Source organism: Lepisma saccharinum, chromosome 1, assembly GCF_977018435.1.
Source record: "Lepisma saccharinum chromosome 1, izLepSacc3.1, whole genome shotgun sequence".
NCBI classification, from domain to species: Eukaryota; Metazoa; Arthropoda; class Insecta; order Zygentoma; family Lepismatidae; genus Lepisma; species Lepisma saccharinum.
Window position 1 is genome coordinate 38,095,451 of NC_139229.1, and position 19,660 is coordinate 38,115,110.

The 19,660-nt window shown below is 36.6% G+C and overlaps 2 protein-coding genes across 6 annotated transcripts in view; both read right to left on the reverse strand.

Annotated features, from left to right (window-relative positions):
* Madm (MLF1-adaptor molecule) overlaps positions 1-2,349 on the reverse strand; it is a 127,358-nt gene extending 125,009 nt beyond the window's left edge. For all 4 annotated transcript variants that reach the window (XM_083130857.1, XM_083130839.1, XM_083130848.1 and 1 more), the window contains exon 1: positions 1,826-2,349. In XM_083130857.1, coding sequence (XP_082986983.1) covers positions 1,826-1,954 — 129 coding nt within the window. In that variant the 5' untranslated portion in view covers positions 1,955-2,349. The remainder of the gene's footprint in view (positions 1-1,825) is intronic.
* A 12,730-nt stretch (positions 2,350-15,079) lies between these two features.
* The window catches only part of LOC145994697 (kelch-like protein 26), a 69,850-nt gene continuing 65,269 nt past the window's right edge, over positions 15,080-19,660 (reverse strand). For both annotated transcript variants that reach the window (XM_083130870.1, XM_083130880.1), the window contains exon 5: positions 15,080-16,022. In XM_083130870.1, coding sequence (XP_082986996.1) covers positions 15,877-16,022 — 146 coding nt within the window. In that variant the 3' untranslated portion in view covers positions 15,080-15,876. The remainder of the gene's footprint in view (positions 16,023-19,660) is intronic.

Sequence of the window (19,660 nt, forward strand, 5' to 3'; positions counted from 1 at the left end):
ACAATGTATTTTCCATTGACAAGTGACTGTATCATAGACTAGTGGGAATTAATGTACAAGTAAATTGGAACCATAGTAGAATGCATTTAGGTACTTTATTTTAATGCTAAGTGAACCAAACCTGGCCTGCCTAACCTTAAAAGCATATATTGAATAAAATCTTAAGTAATCGCTAATACTCCGAAGTGAGTATTAACAGAAGCAAATCTAAATTAAACCATGTTAAAATTGCATTCGTAGCAGGATGAAATCGCAATAAAACAAAAGGAACTTGGACCAAGATTGCATTTAAATGTAAATGTTGGTTTAAAAAAAACAACTGTATATTGATGTCCCACTGCATGCAAACTGAGTATCATGATGCAAAAAATATACAAAAATCCACTTGCACACAAAGCACAACAAAGAAAAGAAATTTGCCCCTTCTGTCGACTAATTGGAATCTCTAGACATAAATAAAAAAAAAAAGTAATTCCACAAGTGACACATGGAATATTTTCCGTTTTGACACATTAACATTTTTAGAATGACTGATGTGGAATGAACTTACTATGCCCATAGGCTTCACATAATACTTTTTAATCACCCTTATAAATTATTCCCCATCAAAAATTCAAGTGAAGAACACACAAGGTCAAAATGTTTCATAAAAACAAGAAGATTATCTTCCACTAGTGGGGCAGAAAATCTGTCAATCAGTATTCATACATGTACCATTCATACATAGCCCCACAAACCATTTCCGGTAAGGTTAGGCAAGCATAGTTAAAATTTAGTTCGTAAAACTATACGTAGCCCCCAGAAACCATTTCCGGTAAGGTTATGTTAGGTTAGGCAAGCAAGTTTTCATAGAAAAACATAACATTTCTCGCACAAAAACAGTTATCGGTAAGACAAACCACCTTCACAAACTTCCACAATGATACAGGAAGTGATTTTCGTAAGTAGTTTCTTCTGTAAAATTGAAGAAATCCGTTAGCCCTATACTACATTGTTACCTACATATTCTAGGATATATAACCATGTGCATGTTCATTGGTGGATGTACACTTCAACAATAATACAAAAACAAAGAAAAATAGATAAGCTCAAGGTACCAAAGAGAAAACATGATAATGTAAATGGTGAAACTAGGCAACAGAATATATAGAGAATTGTGGACACATTTTAATGTATAGAGAAAGGGAGCAATTACAGAATATTGGGAGCATCTCCGATTGCTTTCAGAGAAAGAGCAAACAGTAAATTGCAAGCTACGTATTCCGACTAATACAGACAGTCCTCTCCAATACTAGAGTTTTCGGCCAGTTATCTTTCAAATATATTTTTTCAATATCCATAACAAGTCAAATGTAAATCTAGTACAATAAAAAATAAAATTAAAAAAGTCTCCTGAATGCTACTATTGCCACACATCACTTATTTACTCACTCATCAGCCTGTGTACTAAAAAAATATCCGAAATGAAACAATGAAAATATTTCAGACATGAAATTAACAACCATTAAGACTGGATACTAAAAGAAAAATGTTAAAAGTCCGAAGTAAACATGTCAAATAGCTCGTTCTTGGAACGTACTGAATTTTAATTCAGCCAGTCTCTTATACGAATATGAGACTACTCAATTGTATCCCGAGTTAAAACAAGTACCATGTAAACTAAACGTTAGCAGCACAGCACAAAAAAATATTTCCGAGAAGTAAACAAGTGTCAACATTATTCCATCTGGCAACACCCTTCAAGTTATGTACACAAAGACAACTTTAAATGGCAATTTAAAAAACACTTTACACAAATAAGAACAAACTCGTATTAATTACTAACCTCTTCTCTTCTTTTCAACCATCTACCACACGGACTCTCTTCTAAAATCTCACTTTCATCCTCAGAGTCCTCCCCACTTTCCCGTGGAGATTTGTGTTCCTGTTCATTACTTGATTTACTTCCTGGCATTTCAATCAAGCACACACAATTTGACTCCTACAGGTACACTAAAAATTCGACTAATTTACACTGCGAGCTCACACATAATGCAGCGCCATCGTTGCTTGCCTCGGCTCTTGTACCACAACTCGTAGTCACTAATTTACAACACGGCGATCTTGCTACAGGCGAAGTACAAGGTCTCAGTATCCCATTGGCTTTCGTTTCCCGACGGACGACTGTCAGTTGTCACATAGCGTCTGTGCGAAAGCAATGCTATCGCAATGTATATTCATGCATCCTACATAATTCATAATAATAATCATAACGGCTTATTTACAAATAAATTCTTGCGAAGTATGCACACTACACGATTTTGTTTCACATGAAACTTTCGTAGACGAAGATAGCATTGACCACTCTTTGATCACACACAATGTTGCCAAGTACACCTTCTGCTTCCACATTCAGAATATTGCATCATAAAAATAACACTAGATAGGCAATTTTAGTTACAAAACACGTAAGTAAAATTTCTTTTTAAAAATGTCACCTTTCAGTTCTTGGAGAGCTGAGAGAACACATGATGTATAATACACTCACTAATAAGTTGCTTATACATACATATCCCTATATATTATTAGGTTACCTATATCCGCAATCCCGTCCGAAATAAACAGTAATTTTCATTCCAATGAATGGAAATAGTTAATACTATTATTTTATTTCTAACTTCAAGTATATAACACATGAAAACTGCTGATTGGTCAAAAAACAAACAAGTGTTGGTTTGATGGTAATGTTACTTAGTGTGCGAATTAGAAGGGGGGGATGCCTGGTATTTTCCCACCTCCCACCATCTTCTATGCTCCCACAAACAATATAATAGTTTACTGACTGGTAACATATCATATATACAAATTTCCATATCTAAGAAAAAAAAACTACCTTCCAAAATGAAATCACACCTACACCACTGTGTGGGCATCCCCTTCCGCAAAGCAAAAAGCCCAATTCCCTCCCTCCATCCTCACCTCTGTCTCCGCCCATATCACCAGGTCATGGGCGTCTGGAAGGAGGGCCACAGTCCCCCTGGAAAATGGATGTTACCAGTAACTTATATATTACACACATATATTTAATTTCAGTCACAGTAAATTATATAAATTATTGGAAGGGTGTTACTGTTACATGATAACTTCAATCTAAAGAAGTGATTTTTGAGGGGGCAACACTATTATGGGGGAAATATGTCTAGTTTTCCCCTGCCTGGAAAAAATACCATGCTTGCCCCTCCCTGGAAAAAATCCTGTGGACATCCATGCATCATATATATATATATATATTTTAATTAATTGAATACCTGAAATGATTAATGAACATGTCTCAGTTCAGTGCTCGAAGTTGAGGGGGAGATGCAGGGGGGATGCTCTACCCCAGGTAGGATAATTTGCAAAGGCATTACACACCTACTGACTTGTCTCCATGTCAGGAGTGCCCACAGGGGGGGTTCATGATGCGCCTGCATCATGGGAATTTTTTGGGGGAACAAAATTTTATACCAATTCTATATATCTTCACACAAAAATGGGGGTAGGGGTCATATCGTTTGATTGACTTGTTATTGATTTATAGTTTTGGTTATGTATAGTTTTTCTACCTACCTGTGGGTGATCGCGGCAATAGGGTTGAAATGAAACACCACATCTTATGCCTTTTGAATCGATTTGGATGGAGGGGAGGGCTTAGTCGAGCAGACCGGATTCGAACCTACGCCATCCCGCAGTGAACGATCTCAAGACGAGTGAATGCCTTAACCAGCTCGGCTACGGAGGAGGACTACCTATACATATAGATAAATAAATAAAAGTGAAACTAGCAACTAAAAGCTCCAAATAAAGCAAACTCAAGTTCATACAATTCAAGGAGAAAAAAAATTACCTTCTGACTCATATCAATCATTTTTTGCCCATATTTAAATCTGCAAATAGACACAAAAAAAAGCAGAGGGTAACACAGTTGAACTACACGTATATTTTTCAGATATGGGGAGTAACATAATGCAAAATAATGCATTATTCTTTTGGTAATTCAGTTTGATTGATTCAGTTGGTGTTTTAAGTCCACTTTATACACAATAAGGCTAATCGGGACGGTTTAAACCTACAGTTTAAAGTGGGGTTCGAACCATTATGTGCCTCCACTGGGGATCGATTGCAGGACCCCTTGAATACTAGATGACACTTCCACCACTGCACCATCGGGGAGGTCCCCTCTTTTGTTAAATTAGTATTGCATTACTGAGGTTATACCAGTACCAGTAACTATAATAATAACCCATGTTTCAGGTGTGTATTGTGAGTTACCTCTGTACTGTGGACTTTCAACTTTCCCGATTATTCACCACAACCAGCTCTCACCTCATCGGACATGGCATTATTGAATATTTACACACATATGTACATCAGTATCAGTTGCTGTTGTACTTCACTTTGGGTGTTGCACTTTTCCAAGACACACATGACAATAAAAGGGCTTCAATGTCCTAAATTTAAAAGTACATTGCTGTGGTATGCTCAGGGGAGAAATAGGTCTTTCTCTTTACCATTATTTCCTTTTTTTATTTTTGTAGCAAAACTAAGCCAAAGGAGAGGAGGTATGACTCACTTACCTCACTTGAAGAAAGCACTGGTGCCACACCAAGTTGGGTGCTGCTGGTTGTTGCTAGAGCCAGGCAACAACTACCTTTACAATAAAAATACCAACTTTAAAGTTAAATAACGATACTGAAACATTAATACATAAATACTTATCTGAGAAAGAAAATCCATCCTCCTTTCTTTCAACGAATATTATAAACACTAACTAACTAACTCTCTCACCTTCTTGAACCCGAAGGTTCATGACTGCAGCAACACAGGCCTTCCATCTGTCCCTATCCTGAGCAAGATCTATATACTCTTTTCCATCCCTAGCAATTTCCTTTAGGTCCATCTCAACATTATCCCTCCATCTTCATCTTGGTCTTCCTACTGATCTCTTACCATCAGGTTTTCTACAAGAATCCTGTATTATATTATTAAGAATATTATAAAAACTTTCTTTTAAATACCTTTCTGAATTGTCTTTTGTGAACAATGCTTAAGTCTGGTCTTGGTCTGACAAGTTCCTTAACTCTAATTCTCTCTACATCAGGAAGTTGAGAGAAACTCTTGTCAGTTGGTGGTATATTCTCTCATGTTATTTGGTATACCCATAGGCGTGAGGTATCAGGGGTGACCAGGCACCCCCTAATGTGGGCAGTCAGTTTTGATGTGCGATAGGTTAGCTTTATGTTGGTTGGCAAATTGACGTTGGTCCAACGGTGGTTGCCAACGTTTGTCCACCGTCAAAAAGGGAGTCAAAGTCAGTCATAAAAACAACTTTCACATGCTAAGACAACTTTCAAGAGTGTGCTGTAAATTCTCGAGTGTAAAATAAATGACATGTAACAGGGTTTCTTTTCAAATATTTCAGTCACAGCACATACTGGAAATGTAATATTTCTTTAATGAAAGCAGAAGCTATATTTGACTTGCAGTCACTCACCAGTGCTTTGTCAGCCAGCAGGGATGAAAGATGTGTTGGGAATTGCTTAATGTTTGCCTGTTTAACTGTAGCAGTACAAGAATATTCTTACAGGTATTCTTGTGAAGGTGGTTAAATAATGTTACGTGCAGACTAAATTCCATGAAAGGTGGAAAAATAAATGAACTCTAAAAAGTTTTTGTGATACCACTTGAAGGTACAGAGCTTTGAAAACAATGATACCATGTGACTGAGAAAGTGCTGTATTTTTTTTTCATAAACAATTTGTACTATTGTTTACAATTGGCCTCACAATAAATTATGTATATATCAGAACACAAACCTATCCATGCTTTAGTTTTCAGTATGTTGTTCCTACGTAAAACCATATGTTGGGCCAACGTAAAAACTGCATGTTGCTCATCGTAAAAACCACACGTGGAGCCAACGTTGGAAACACAGCCAAACTTACTGTTGTCCAAAGGTATGTTCTTATGCTTCGCCAACCTTTTCAGTATGGCTGACCCAACCACTTTTGGTTACTTGGGGTGCCCTAAAAAAATAAAAATAATAATAAACTACTCCCCCCCCCAATGTGATGTTTATTATAAAAATCCGTAATCACATAGTGAAGATGTTTTTCACTTTGCAAATCACACAGAACTCCTTCACAAATCAGCTCGCACTTATCCCTCTCCCAAGCACAGCCTCTATTGCTAATGCAGCATTCTTCGACTTGCAAGGCTTATTTATTTACATTTGTAAATAACAAGAATATTGGATTTGTTAAAACACTAAAACAATCAAAACTGCTACCACAAGAAAAAAAAATGAAAACTGATTTACGGAGGAGTCAAAAGATTGTCGCATTAAGTTGTGTAATGTAGATTTGAAAATTGCAAAATAAGCACTGTATTAACTCCTTTAATAGAGTTCCAATGGCTAACATATATTCATTTTCAGATTTTGATTGCATCTGAGATATGAAAATCTACTTTTTAAAATTATGTATAGCACATGGTATTAACTATCAAGTGACCAGATACAATAATATATTTTATGAAGTAATGCACATTAGAAAACTTGGAGAAACTGAACCTATAGACTTATTTAATGAGAGGGATTTTGCTGATACTACCTGTAGAGAAATAGCCTTTTATTGTATTATATTTGTTACAGTTTGTTATTCTGCACCAATTTTAACTTTCAATTGTTTACTTTCATTATTTAAATAATATAAATATCATCACAATGATAGAATAACCTGTGCTAAAATGATAACGAATACACAGAGTTTATGCTAAAATTCATATGCATTTACCTAATGGTTACTGTCAAAAGAACATGAAGTTACGACAATTAGGCTAGCATTGGCCAGATAGGAAATTGAAAGTCTATGCACACCTATGTGTATACCTCTGGTAAACCAACTTTTTCATATACAGTAAAACCTCGTTAATCCGGACTAATGGGGGGATAAGTTGACCGGTTTAACAAAAGTCCAGATTAACTGAAATAACCTAAAAGAACAGTAGAAAGTGTTGACTTCTAGCCACATTTAAAACCTTGCATTCTGTTTTTTTTCTTCTTCAGGATTAAGCGGTCCGGCTTATTGAGGTCCTGTTTAACGAGATTTTACTGCACATAAAAACTGCCAGAAAATTTGAAGTTGCCAGATGCCAGATTGCTGTTTTTGATTTACTTGCATGGTATTTTATTTCTATTACATCTAATTAATATACAACAAATATGTACAGTAAATAAAATTTTTTGTGGTAAACCAGGTCAAATTTTCAGAATATTTCACGGCTGTCAGTAAACTACTTATAGTATTTATCCCATTACAGCTGCAGTAGAACACCACTTATTAATTACTATGTGAAGCAAGCAACACCTACACATGATTTGAAACATGACGAAATGCTTGGTGACTAAACCAAAAATCAGGTAGCACAAATGCAACTGAACAAAGGATGGGAGGGGAGGAGGAGGGGGTATTTGTTCTGCTCTTCCTCTTCCTCAATTCAAAAGGGGACAAAGAATTGACAACGTGGATAAGGGAGGTGTTGTCTGTGACCTTCATCCTCCTCATTGATGTCCCAAGCAAGGCAATTTACCAGGAATGAGGAGTTTTGAGGTAAGAATTTGCAGAAAAGTAAAACTTCATGTGCAAGAAATGGGGAAAAGTACATTTTGAACTTTTGCTTCTGTATATTCACCATACCTGGCTCAGTATAAACCTGGGCATGACTGGTTGTTGCTCGAGCCAGGCAACCAGCAGCAGTGGTATTCTGCTTGCTTTTCTTTAGCAGATTGCAATTGCACCAGATATGTAAGTGAACAACAAAATAACATATTTCTATGCATACATCAGGAAGGGACTAATAAAAGATGCATAACTTTATTATTAAAGATTTTTTGAAAATATTTGGTTGTTGTGCAACACTTCAACAATATTAGCAGCAACAATAGGTGCCAATTTCTTCTGATATTTGGGGGGGGGGGGGGCAAAGCAAAGCAAAGCACCAACACCCATGTCTTTTGCGGGGAGGGGAGGCAAGATTTTTTCGAGAGTAGGGACCTAAGAATAAACACACTTGAGTTAATCTTTGAAAAATTGTACACAAATATATACTGTATATCATGGTACATCAAACTATATTTTGATTCAATGTATACATAATTATACGACATAATACTTTACATGCAACTTTTAGGTTGAGGATTTGATTATCACATTCTGTTTTGTAATATTTATTTTCACAATTCTTTACTGGAGTGTCCTCTCTCTTACACACACGCACGTACACATATTTTGTCGAAAATTGGTTATAACCAACTTCCAAGCCCTAGTCATCACATTCCCTGTTTTACCAAATACCTTGTGCTGGATTATGGTAACACAACAATTTGGGTCATTTTCGATCCAAATTGATGCTTTTTTCAAGAAAATAATAAAAAGAATTGCTTAGAGGGAATGCTAATAGAAGGAAAATGTATGCAAATTAGTTTTCACATCTAGCATGCCTATATGCCTTCATGGTGTGGTGCATAGCACAGGGGAGCACTTTACCTTTTACCTTTAGCATGCCTATATTGAGTGGAAAGTTAGTGCTTTGAAATAAATCTCATCTCCGAATTATATACCTTAATGCCAAAAGGAAGGGGGGAAAAAACAATTACGTTGAACAAATGGAAACATTCATGGAATTCTACACTGAATTAACTATTGCGAACATTCTGAAACAAAATTATTCAACTTAATTCCTAAACTCCATACTCAATGTATCTCAATGGAAAAATGGATTGGGAGAGCTTTGGATTTGAAACCGCGACCCTTCATTCCTAGAAAAAAAAAGAGCGACCTCCGACAGCAGCACTTTACCAAATGTCTACCAGCAAACATCTTGAAACGCTTTGACAACTGTGCAAGCTGCCACTTTTCTATTTGATGAACACATTTTCACTGCAAATTGTGAGCATTTTCAATTTTCGCTCATTGCGCAGTACTTTGCAGCCGTTGTTATATTAATTTTGCATAAATTATTTGTAATTATGTCTCTTTGTGTTCAAACTTGAAAGCGATTTCCTCCAGGCGAACAACTAGGGAGTGCTGTGTTTCCAACCTCACAACAGTTTTTTCTGATTCCAATTTTAACATGCCAAATCGCAAGTATTCTCTAAAATTATTCGTCACACCAGGCCCGTAGCCAGGCAGGGGCCAGGGAGGCTGAGCCCCCACCCCCCCCGAACTGCCGCCAGTTCCTCCCTGGCACTTCCTTCAGCCCCCTTGACATTAGGCAAAACTATTTTCTGTATTTTTTTTTTTTGCAGAGAAGAGTGAAATGTAGACAGCAGATATTATTTTGCTCACAACTTTGGTGAAGGATAAATTCACAGAACATGAACAGCAGCTAACACATTTCTTCATCTTATTTGTAAGAAGAAGTATAAGTAGCGGCAAGTATTTAGAAGATTATCTTCTCTAGACTCTAGAAGGTTCTTTCACAGGGCAGCATCTTTATCTGTACTTTCGCTGCCCCTGTTGCGACCTCCCACTTAGACAGAAATCTGTCACTTTGATGGCATCCTGTAAATTCCCTCCGCATCGGTGTCAAAGATCAACAGCTCCCAAGTTTTCGGAACGAAGGGGAGTTTCGTTGTTTCCACCGAGGGTGGAATGTACTGTAGGCATTATGATTGAATATTGTACATTTTTTCTTCTGTGATATAAATATCTAAATCATCAAAAGTAGTATGGGGTGTGTAGTGAGGGATGATGTCAGTAGCAGTCAACACTTCAAAAATCGACGTTTTAAAAGATATAGAAAACATGTAGTATGCAGCGGCAACTCAAGGGGTAGAGCCGCCGTGCCATGCCACTAACCTCAGAAGAAACTCATACGTTGCAAAGTAAAGTTAAATGAATACATTGATAGTTTACAGACAAGGAGATTCGAATCTTGCAATCGGTCAAGCTGACGTGACGACCGCCCAAACCTCCTCACTACATCGCCAGCTGTTTCGTTCGTACCCTCGCGAGGCAACAGTCCGTGCAGCGGAAGAGCTGGCCTAATCATGGACCTAACCAAGTTGACACACATGCAGAGGGTTGAAGAAGTCTCAGCGAGGAACATTTCCACCATAAGCCGAGAACAAAGTGGCAGGGGGCGGGGTTAGCCCATAAGAAACCGTGCCAGCCTTAGCCTGGCCTGGCGAGGGAACCTTTGCAGTGTTGACACGACACAGTTGCCACCTTCAGAAAAAAGTCGCTAAATACGACTGGTTTGTAAGACCCGTTGGGGAAGTAATTTCTGCCTACTTTTGGAGAAATGAACCTAATATTTTTCCAAAGTTAAATGAACATTTTTGATAATAGATAGATGCACCAAGAGGGCCATCCAAACTTTTTTAAAAATATCCTATGATGATGCGAGTTTCCTTTGGCATTTCGACAATTTATTTTCATAACAAAGATATTTTTGACATCCAGGTAGAATACGTGTGCATGGGGGAGGAGAAGGTGATAGGATTTGTTTTTCCTTTCCTCTTGTAATTGTTATATTTTTAGGGAAGTTTCCTGTAGTGTATAAAGATAGGTTAGTGAGTGAAGATGAATCGGATTAGTACGTTATTACTTAAACACATGTTGTTTTCCATGTTACCAAACGAGGAAAAACATCTTGGCTAGTGGCGCAACCTCAAGGAGGGGGGGGGGGCATTGTGGAGGGTTTTTTTTCTATTTACTTGATCACGTTGGCACTACCCATCATAGTTGCAGCCGGCCGCCACTGGTAGTATGTGTATGATATTTCTAAATTTCATATAACTTAATGACCCCCCACATAATTTACCCTCATTTAATACTGTTAAACTTTTGAAAATTGGACTTGGTTTACGAAGGCCCCCCCCCCCTCCCCTCTCATAACCTGTGAGCCCGCCCTGGAGATCAATTCTAGCTACGGGCTTGCGTCACACTCAAGTTTTCTGTTTTGTTCTCTATTAATATGTTAGGTGAATATAGTTTCTGACTTCGTGTTATAAACAAGAATGTTTATAACCACGGTGTTTGTCGCCTAGTAGAGGGGTCTGTAGCACAGTTGGCTACTCACTGCTGGTGCTCAAGAGCTATGTTGCCAAATTAACAATTTCTGGACTTAGAAATTGATCAGGGTGGTCAGATAACATTTGGAGAAGTGTACATATGTTTTGAAATGCGTCATAATCTGTTAGTGTTGACGTCACTTTTCCATCTCGGCAGAGGAAGTAAATGAACCCGCCTGAATGTTTTCACCTGACAAAGGACCGAGTTGGAAAACAGGCGAAGGTAGGGGAATCAACAGGAACATGGTAACGGAAAATGGAATGTCAGAATAATGTTATTGGTTTGCATTAATTTACTTTCTCTCTAGCGATACTTGAAAATAATAATAATGTACAGAAAACTTTTGTGTATTTTCGTTTGTCTTTTCCAACGTTAATTCTATATGCACTTATATTTTAGTGATTGTGATTCGATATGCTATAAAAATTGTTATTTTTCCCTCTTCAGGCATCAAATGACAACACTAAAGAAATGTGAGTAAATGTGTAAGTTGCTTGTAAATCCACACAGGATAGGTGATATAAGTAATTATAAAACTGTGTCTAACTTTAAAAATCATGTTGTGTTTTAAACCCAGCAAGTGCAAGAGAATTAAATAGAGTCTCATGTTTCCGACACAAGGAGCAGTGGACTAACTTTGCTACGACTAGTGTCCAACAGGAGGACATTGCACAATAATTTTGCAGCAAAATTATTAATTAAAAGTGTACAAGAAATAACAATTATTAAGGTTCTTTCATTGTCTTTTAAACAAATTTTGACATTTTGTTGCTATGAATACTTCAGCATACCAAGAAAAAGGGGAAACTTTTATTTTTAAAATTAGCATCAAAGTTCTCAAAATCTAGTTAGCTGTTTAGTGGGCACTCAGTGTTCATATATTTAAGAAATCTATTAAAATAGGGATCATTGTCTCTCAAGAGGAACTCCTCAAGTCCATAGATACTATTTCATCCTAGAAATGTGACATATTTTGACACTTACTTCATGATAAAATCTGCAATTGATCCTAATTGTGTGTTACATTTTTTGAAGAAGAAAATTATGAATAAGAAAAAAGAATACGATAGGAAAAATTGCATTCCTCTTTGTGGATTATTCAGAACACCCCCCCCCCCCACAACTTGAACAAAAAAGTGCATTTTTTTAGTACTACAAACAGCAGCTTTCTTTGAAATTCTATAAATAATCATCCGAACATGATGAAATTTTAAAATAGTGCAGGTAGAAAGATGTTAAACACAATTCTTAATTATCAGAATTTCTTTAATTGGTCAAAAAGCCGTTCTTATCAATTTTGTGGAACAACTTTTACTTAGTATTGCATAGTTTTACAAATATGATCTTGGTCTACTGCTTAATTTTTAATTGAAGTCCAAACTCGGTATCCACAATTTTTAATCCAATAGTACATCCTTACATTACTGTGTAGAAATTTCAGCGAAAAAATGAAGACTCGGACAGGAATCAAACCTGGTACACTGGAAAATTGCTCTACCAACTGAGCTACCGAGCCAGCCCTTGTTTCTCCTGATTTTCTCTGTATTCTTCCATTGTGTGTCCTATGAATACAAGCACAGGTATATAATGGAAATAAGGTTGTGGATAGCAAATATGAAACCTCAATGTGTACTGGCATGATCTTTTTGTAATCTTACTAAAATGAATGTGGCTCCTCTAATTGCCATGTCATTGGCAACCCCTGGAACATAAGAATATATCCACTTTGGTAATCGCTACTACAAGGTGAGGTAAAAGTTGTTTTTCCTTAACATTTTAGCAAAGAATAACAGCTTCCTTATCTTTCGTTGTATGATGAAAGCTGCCATGGGAAATCATTTGTTTATTCAAGTTATGACAACTGTATACGTGTTTGTGTGTGAACCCTACTGAAAATTCTCTTTACTGTTTTCAGTAGATCAATAGGTGTTTTTAAACACCTGCTGTTTACAGTTGATGAACTATTGATCCACTGTTTTTGGTAGTCTAACTGGTCTCCTGTCTTAAGTAGCTGAACTGTACTCTTAATGTTTTCATTAATATAATTGTACAACTAAGATATTTTATTGTGTTCAGTATATTGACATGTGAAAACAATACTACTATCAGTAATGAAAAAAATATTATCTATACAACTGAAAACACAATGGAAAAATCGTATAAACATCTAAAATAAATGTATGGTAAAGCATGTGGAATTTGCTACTTAGGAATGCATTCACACAACAAAAGATCAACTATAGTGAACACATTTTTAAGTGTGTAACTTGATTGTGGTTAACAGTGGCGTAGCCCGGTGTTCTCAGATTTAAAATTTCAAAAATGCTTAAATGCTGTGAATATAAACTAAAACGTGACTAATTTCATATATGTTTGACCTTCATGGCATTATAATAGCTATTTTTCGCGATCCGCTTGCAACGCTCCACTCTGAACACTCGTTCTAGCATCTCTTTTCAATGCCTTTCCCAGCCAGATGCCGAGCAGGTTCGGTGTAAAGGACTCTATATTCCTTGCTGCCTTTCTGGAGGGAAAGCTTCGATTTCTACACCACGTGCGTAAATGCTCTCTCGCACGCCAGCATACGGAGCAGAGAGGTCTACCGTGATTGGTTCATGTGACCCTTCCTGCCTTCTGAAGCAGATGACAGCGGTAGAATTCCTACCCGGTTTTTCACTCTTCGAGCTCGTGCTATATGTGATGCTACAATATGCAATATAGACTGACGTAACTTTACTAATCTCAAATATACTGCTTCTTAATGGCCACTGCATTGTATAATTTATCGCACGAACAGTGATGTGCATTAGAAACTAAAAGATCAACACAGTTTTTGTCAAATAAGTTCGCGAAGTCCTCGTGGTAGAAATTCAGCCTGTGGCTGCTCTACCACTTAACCCACAAAACTATTATTTTTTTTAATTGTATTTTTTCGTTATTATCTAACTACTTAATATTGTGTCAATGGAAATGTTTAGCATTCATTTGAAAACTCTTAACATCGAATGGTCTCTGGACAAATCTATTTTAAAATGTTTATCAGCATTCTCAAGATGTAATAAACAGTGGTCTGAATTACTAATCGGCACTGTTACGTCAGTAGAGTGTACAATATTTGGATCATCCACTCTGCTTTGCACAGTGCGCCAAGATGACAGAGGTCCCTGGTTCAAATCCCGGCGTGAGCACGCAATTAACCAAAAGTGGTAGAAAAGCGAAGTAAAATAAACCAAATCAATCAGTAGTTGGATCATCCACAACAATGATGTCTACTGTTGTGCAGAGGCGCTTATGATTCAGGTAGGTTTTTAATGACTTGCGTCATGCAGAAAGGTATAAAAAAAGGTATACAACACCAGAGCTCAAAACATTTGTGGCATAGTGAGGCATCTAATTTTCTAGCTAAAATATGCATGGATGATGTTTTATTCAAAACCCAGTTGACTTCAGGCAAATAATACCATAAGTAAATTATTAAGCAAGAAAGGGCCGACCCTTCCTTCGGACTTGGCGTTCCCACCCGAAATGTCCATGCTACGCCACTGGTGGTTAACGCACTTGTAGAAAATTGAAGAACATATTGTTTTCGACATACATTGACATATTGTTCTTCCTATATTCACATGAAAAAAAAAAAAAAAAACGATCCTAAATGCTTGAAAAGCAAACACTGTCGACTACGTTGATCTAAAGATTGCTCATTTCTGTAATTGCATTACACAGACACAATAATAACCATGTAAATTCAATGCTGAAAAATAACTGATTTGATCATGTATTCAAACTACTAGCTGCTTTAAGATAGAGTTCTTTTTTAAGAAATATTTATATTTACTTTTTCATGAAGATATCAAGTATTTATTTCACTTTGTATTACCATTCATCGCCTGTATCTGAACATTTTTACACCTTTACAGTTAATATAGATAAACTGAGGAATAACGTTTCAATAAAATAAGACATGTTTAAAAAATAATGCATTTTTATTACAAACCACAACCAGTGAGTGCAGCATAATATTTCTTTTAATTATTATTTTTTCAAATGGATGGACGGAAAAATGGCTGTATCATCCTGAGAGCTTGTTAATTTGAAATACAAATATACATTGTTATAAAAATATCAAGAGAACAAACTACTGAATAGACTAAGTACATCGTTACAAACAGCTAAATTGCCTGTATGAAAACTGGAAAAAAGAGGTATTGCAGTTTTAATAAAATGGCACTTCATCACAAAGTCTGCTTTTTTGAAGTAACAATATAATGTGATGTATAACTTACATTAAAAAAAAAAACATTTATATTGTGCTGTAATAAATAGCATATTCAATCTCTCTCATAAAAAAAAGGAAATTTATGGCAATGCCAATTTGACTAGAGGCTTATTTACTTATTTAGGATATCACTTTTAGAGCAAACAGGATTTTTTTTAAAGAGGTCTCAACCTCTTGCTTAAAGATGGTATTTCTACTAGTTACATTTAACCTTATAATCATACACAGTTTACACATACATGCATATACAGTACAAAAAATTCTCATGCAGGGGCCACAAGTGCTTTGCAAAGTCAGACAACATGAAAGACACCAGTGGAAAGTTCTGAGATTTTGCAATGAGGCAATATGACTCCAAAGGGATTTGTAGTTCTCTTTCTAGCAGTCTTCTGATGTTTACGACTTTTTTTTAAGCCAAAGGAAGGATGACAAAACTCCCATGACTCCCCACTTCAGGTATGCCACTGAAAGACACATCCAAAATGTTCTGTTCTTCAAAAACTGCTATGTCCTTTGATTCGACATCACTTCCATATCATCACGACACCGTGGTATATACAGAGGGACACAAGTGTGTTCCCATATGTCCTGAGGGTATTTTTCTCCTGTATTCCAAGTACCAGACTCAAGATCATAGCATTCAATCACACCTAAAAATAAAAGAGACGTAATTGAAAATAAATGGGACAAATGTACACCATATTTTTTCAACTCAGCTACAAAAAATTCAAGTAGATGCTCAAAAAACAAAGTAAAGAATCATTGTTTTGTTCCAATGTACTTCTTATTATTTGTTCAAGAAGTTCCGGCACTCACCCAGCATTGCATAAAGTGTGTACCAGCAGGAAACTCTGGGAGGTAAAGACGGCCTGGGGCATGGTGCTCATCACGTCACCGGCCATGATCAAGAAAGTGTGTGTGTGTGTGTGGGGGGGGGGGGGGTAGGGCCTTCATGGTATGGTGCAAAGCACAGAGGAGTACTTTTACTTTTTGCAATTATTTCTGTAATTGCTCAATTTGCCACAGTGGTTATTTTGTGAACTTTTTAAAAAAAGTGATTCAAAACTTTTGAACTAGAATCTTGCACAAAGGCTAAAATAGGTAAATGGTTTAAAACTTTAAGGTAAGGTTAAAATATTTAAAAAAAAACAAAACATTTGACTGTCAGTGGCAGAGGACATCGTTGTCACAACTTTCTGGTGTTATGGTGTTAAAGTTGTTTTTTTTTCATCCTGAAAGCTATATTGCTGTTTACATTATAAATATTAAGCATAACATTTGTGGCACTGGAACATCATAAGATTTTACTCAAAATTCAGAAAGAAAGCAGATGTACACTTATGGCATTTGCATTAAACTGATCCAATACTTAAAAAAAGGATTTAACAATGCCAATTACTGACATTGTACAATATCTTGAGACAACATAATATATATACGAGGGTTACAGCAAAAGTTATGTCAACTATTTTTTTTTCCACGATAATGCAAGAAATTGTAAAATATACAATTGGAAAGTCGCAATATATGCTAACGTTTAATGTATGAATTTTGAACAACATAGAGATCTGTATCAGGATAGAGAAAAATACAAAATAAGAAACATCAATCATTTGTTACAAATGTCGTCCTGAACGTTGCATGTCGGCAGTTGCTTCTCTTCCATGCCTGAATGCTGGTGCCCACCTCGCAACAGTTTGGTATGGTAGATCATCATTTCCTAAAGCTTCCACAAGCTCTGTGTGACATTCTCTCACATTCCTTCCACGGAGAACTGCTATTTTCACATAAGAATGCTGTTCACGCTGGGTTACATTCATCCTGCACGACTGTTACAACGCACTGACTTCCCACTTCTCTCAGTTCAATGTCTTGGCAGCCACTGCCATCTAGTGGCATCACAATATATTGCATGTAACGAGGTCTCCACTGTATATTTTAAAATTTCTTGCCTGACCCACATTATCGTGGAAAAAATGGTTGCCATGACATTTGCTGTAACCCTCGTATCATATGCATACCATGAAGGACATGTTCATCACCTCAATCAATTTGCATCAACAAATTAATATGATGGGTCTTAGTCATGAAAAAGGAAACTACTTGTAAATATTCCAGAAATGAGCATGAACAATTGAGCATGTGTTCATACAACTATAACTTAGTCAGCAATACATTACCAGCATTTCAGAACCAGTATTGACAATGTGTGGCATGTTCATTCATATCTACTAGTTTGTTCCACACAAAAATAGGTTACTGTACTTACACGTGTATAATTCGCATCCTGGTTTTCAATGGGGAAAAACTACAATCATATACCATGTATAATATGCAGTACAATTCAGGTTCACGAAATGGCTACCTTGGAGGTCATAAAGCTGTTGTTATGGTGATTATCAAGAATGAATGATATCATACCTGTTCAATGAGTCACCTGTTACTACGTGGACCAAGAGGAGAATATCTTCTTGTGTATACAATGAGTCACCAACCCCCCCCCCACCTCCCCCCTCTCTCTCCATTGTGTTTAGCATCCCAAAACTTCCACTTCTGTAACCACCTTGTTTATTCTGTAGTAGAAGAAAGCAAGATCAAAATTACGTTATGGATTTGCAGCTCTCAGGAAGATATTTTATATTATTCCTTGCTTGAGGATTAGCACTGATACACATCCATTCCGTGTGATGGTAGGTGCATGTTCAAATTCTGCCAGAACAGTGCCTGACCTCGAGTGGTGAAATGGTAAGTCAATCAGTCAAAATGCTCCATAAACCCAGAAGTCTAGTTGGTAGCCAAAGTCGAAAACGAAAAACATTAAATGTTCTCCTTACTCATTTACTTCTATTTGCTTTAGCTATGATTCCGAAAGAAATCTCCAAGATTTGGTTTTAGCAAGCACACACATGATGTCATACATAGGTAAATTATGCATTTAAGCAATGCTTATAAATAAAACATAACATCCCTCACATGATCCTGCGGGGTAAAATTTAGTGTAATCAAATGTTAATCAGCATGGTTAGCTTGTTGTGGGCCTAGTATTCAATAATGCCATCTGTCATTGACACATGTCACCGACTAGGTATGACTGAAGTCAATGCACTCTGCTGGCCAGCACCATGCCCCAGTATGCGACTGTAACCTGCCATGTAAGTAACTGAAAGAATGATTATGCTCTAAGCTTGTCATGCCATGTTCAATACTTCATGTTTTCATCATGGGAATGTCATTACTGACTGAAAATTACTGTAATTGTGTCATTCAAGACTTGTTGATTTGTACAATCCTCTAGTGCAAAGAAATTTCACAGACAAACAAAACATTATGGATGGGATAACCAGCTCCATTAATCTGCAATTTATGAAACTGACTGCAGTGAAACGCCTGGCAAATCACCAAACTGAGAAATTGTGTGTATATATAGTGTAACACTTGCCATCCTTACATGACTTGAAGTCAGCTGATTGTGAAAGTACTACATGCTACAGGTTTGCATTCTTATTACTGGATTTTCAGGTAAATATCTACGTAGTACATCTCCTGTGTGTGCCTAATTTAATTAAATATATTTTCTGTTGTACCTCTAATCGTACCTTGGGTGCAAAAGTGAAAAGCTTGTTTTGAGGTACGAATAAAATGTTTTGCTGTTTTTAAAAGCTAATATTATCTACATTTCAGATCCGATTGATGCCACTTTGTCAAACTTGAGCAACTTCAGTAATTCAAGATGGCTTGGTCGATTGGTGGATTGAGAATACAAAGTCACTTTTTACATATAAACAATCTGAAGCATGTTGTTGTCGAAGAAAGAAAGTATTAGCTCTAGGAGTGTGTGGAAAGGTATGAAACGAATGACTTGGAAGTCCATGAAACAAGGACTTCCAAGTTTCTAAAATCTGTCATTCAAAATGTAAATGCTTTGGAGTATAACAGGTGACCCTTTCTAAACACACCAAAATGTTAACCTCTCTGCCACATAGTACATCCTGGACAGCCTTCTGCAGACTAATGAGGATCTAGCACCTGGACATGCAGCCAGGATAATCTTATGTAGGAATTGTGTTGCATCATCCACATGAGTTTGTGACTGTCCATTCATGCATCTCATTGTATCACCATTCATCCCCATCATCTCAATTATGCAAACATGGCAGAAATGAGATGTAAAATAAAGCAAATCAATTCAAGCTCTATAGTATAACATTTTCAATATCAAGATGTCTCAAGAATGAATACATGAAGTGAAGAATGCAACGCAAGTAATGTATTTACCTTTGACTGATCA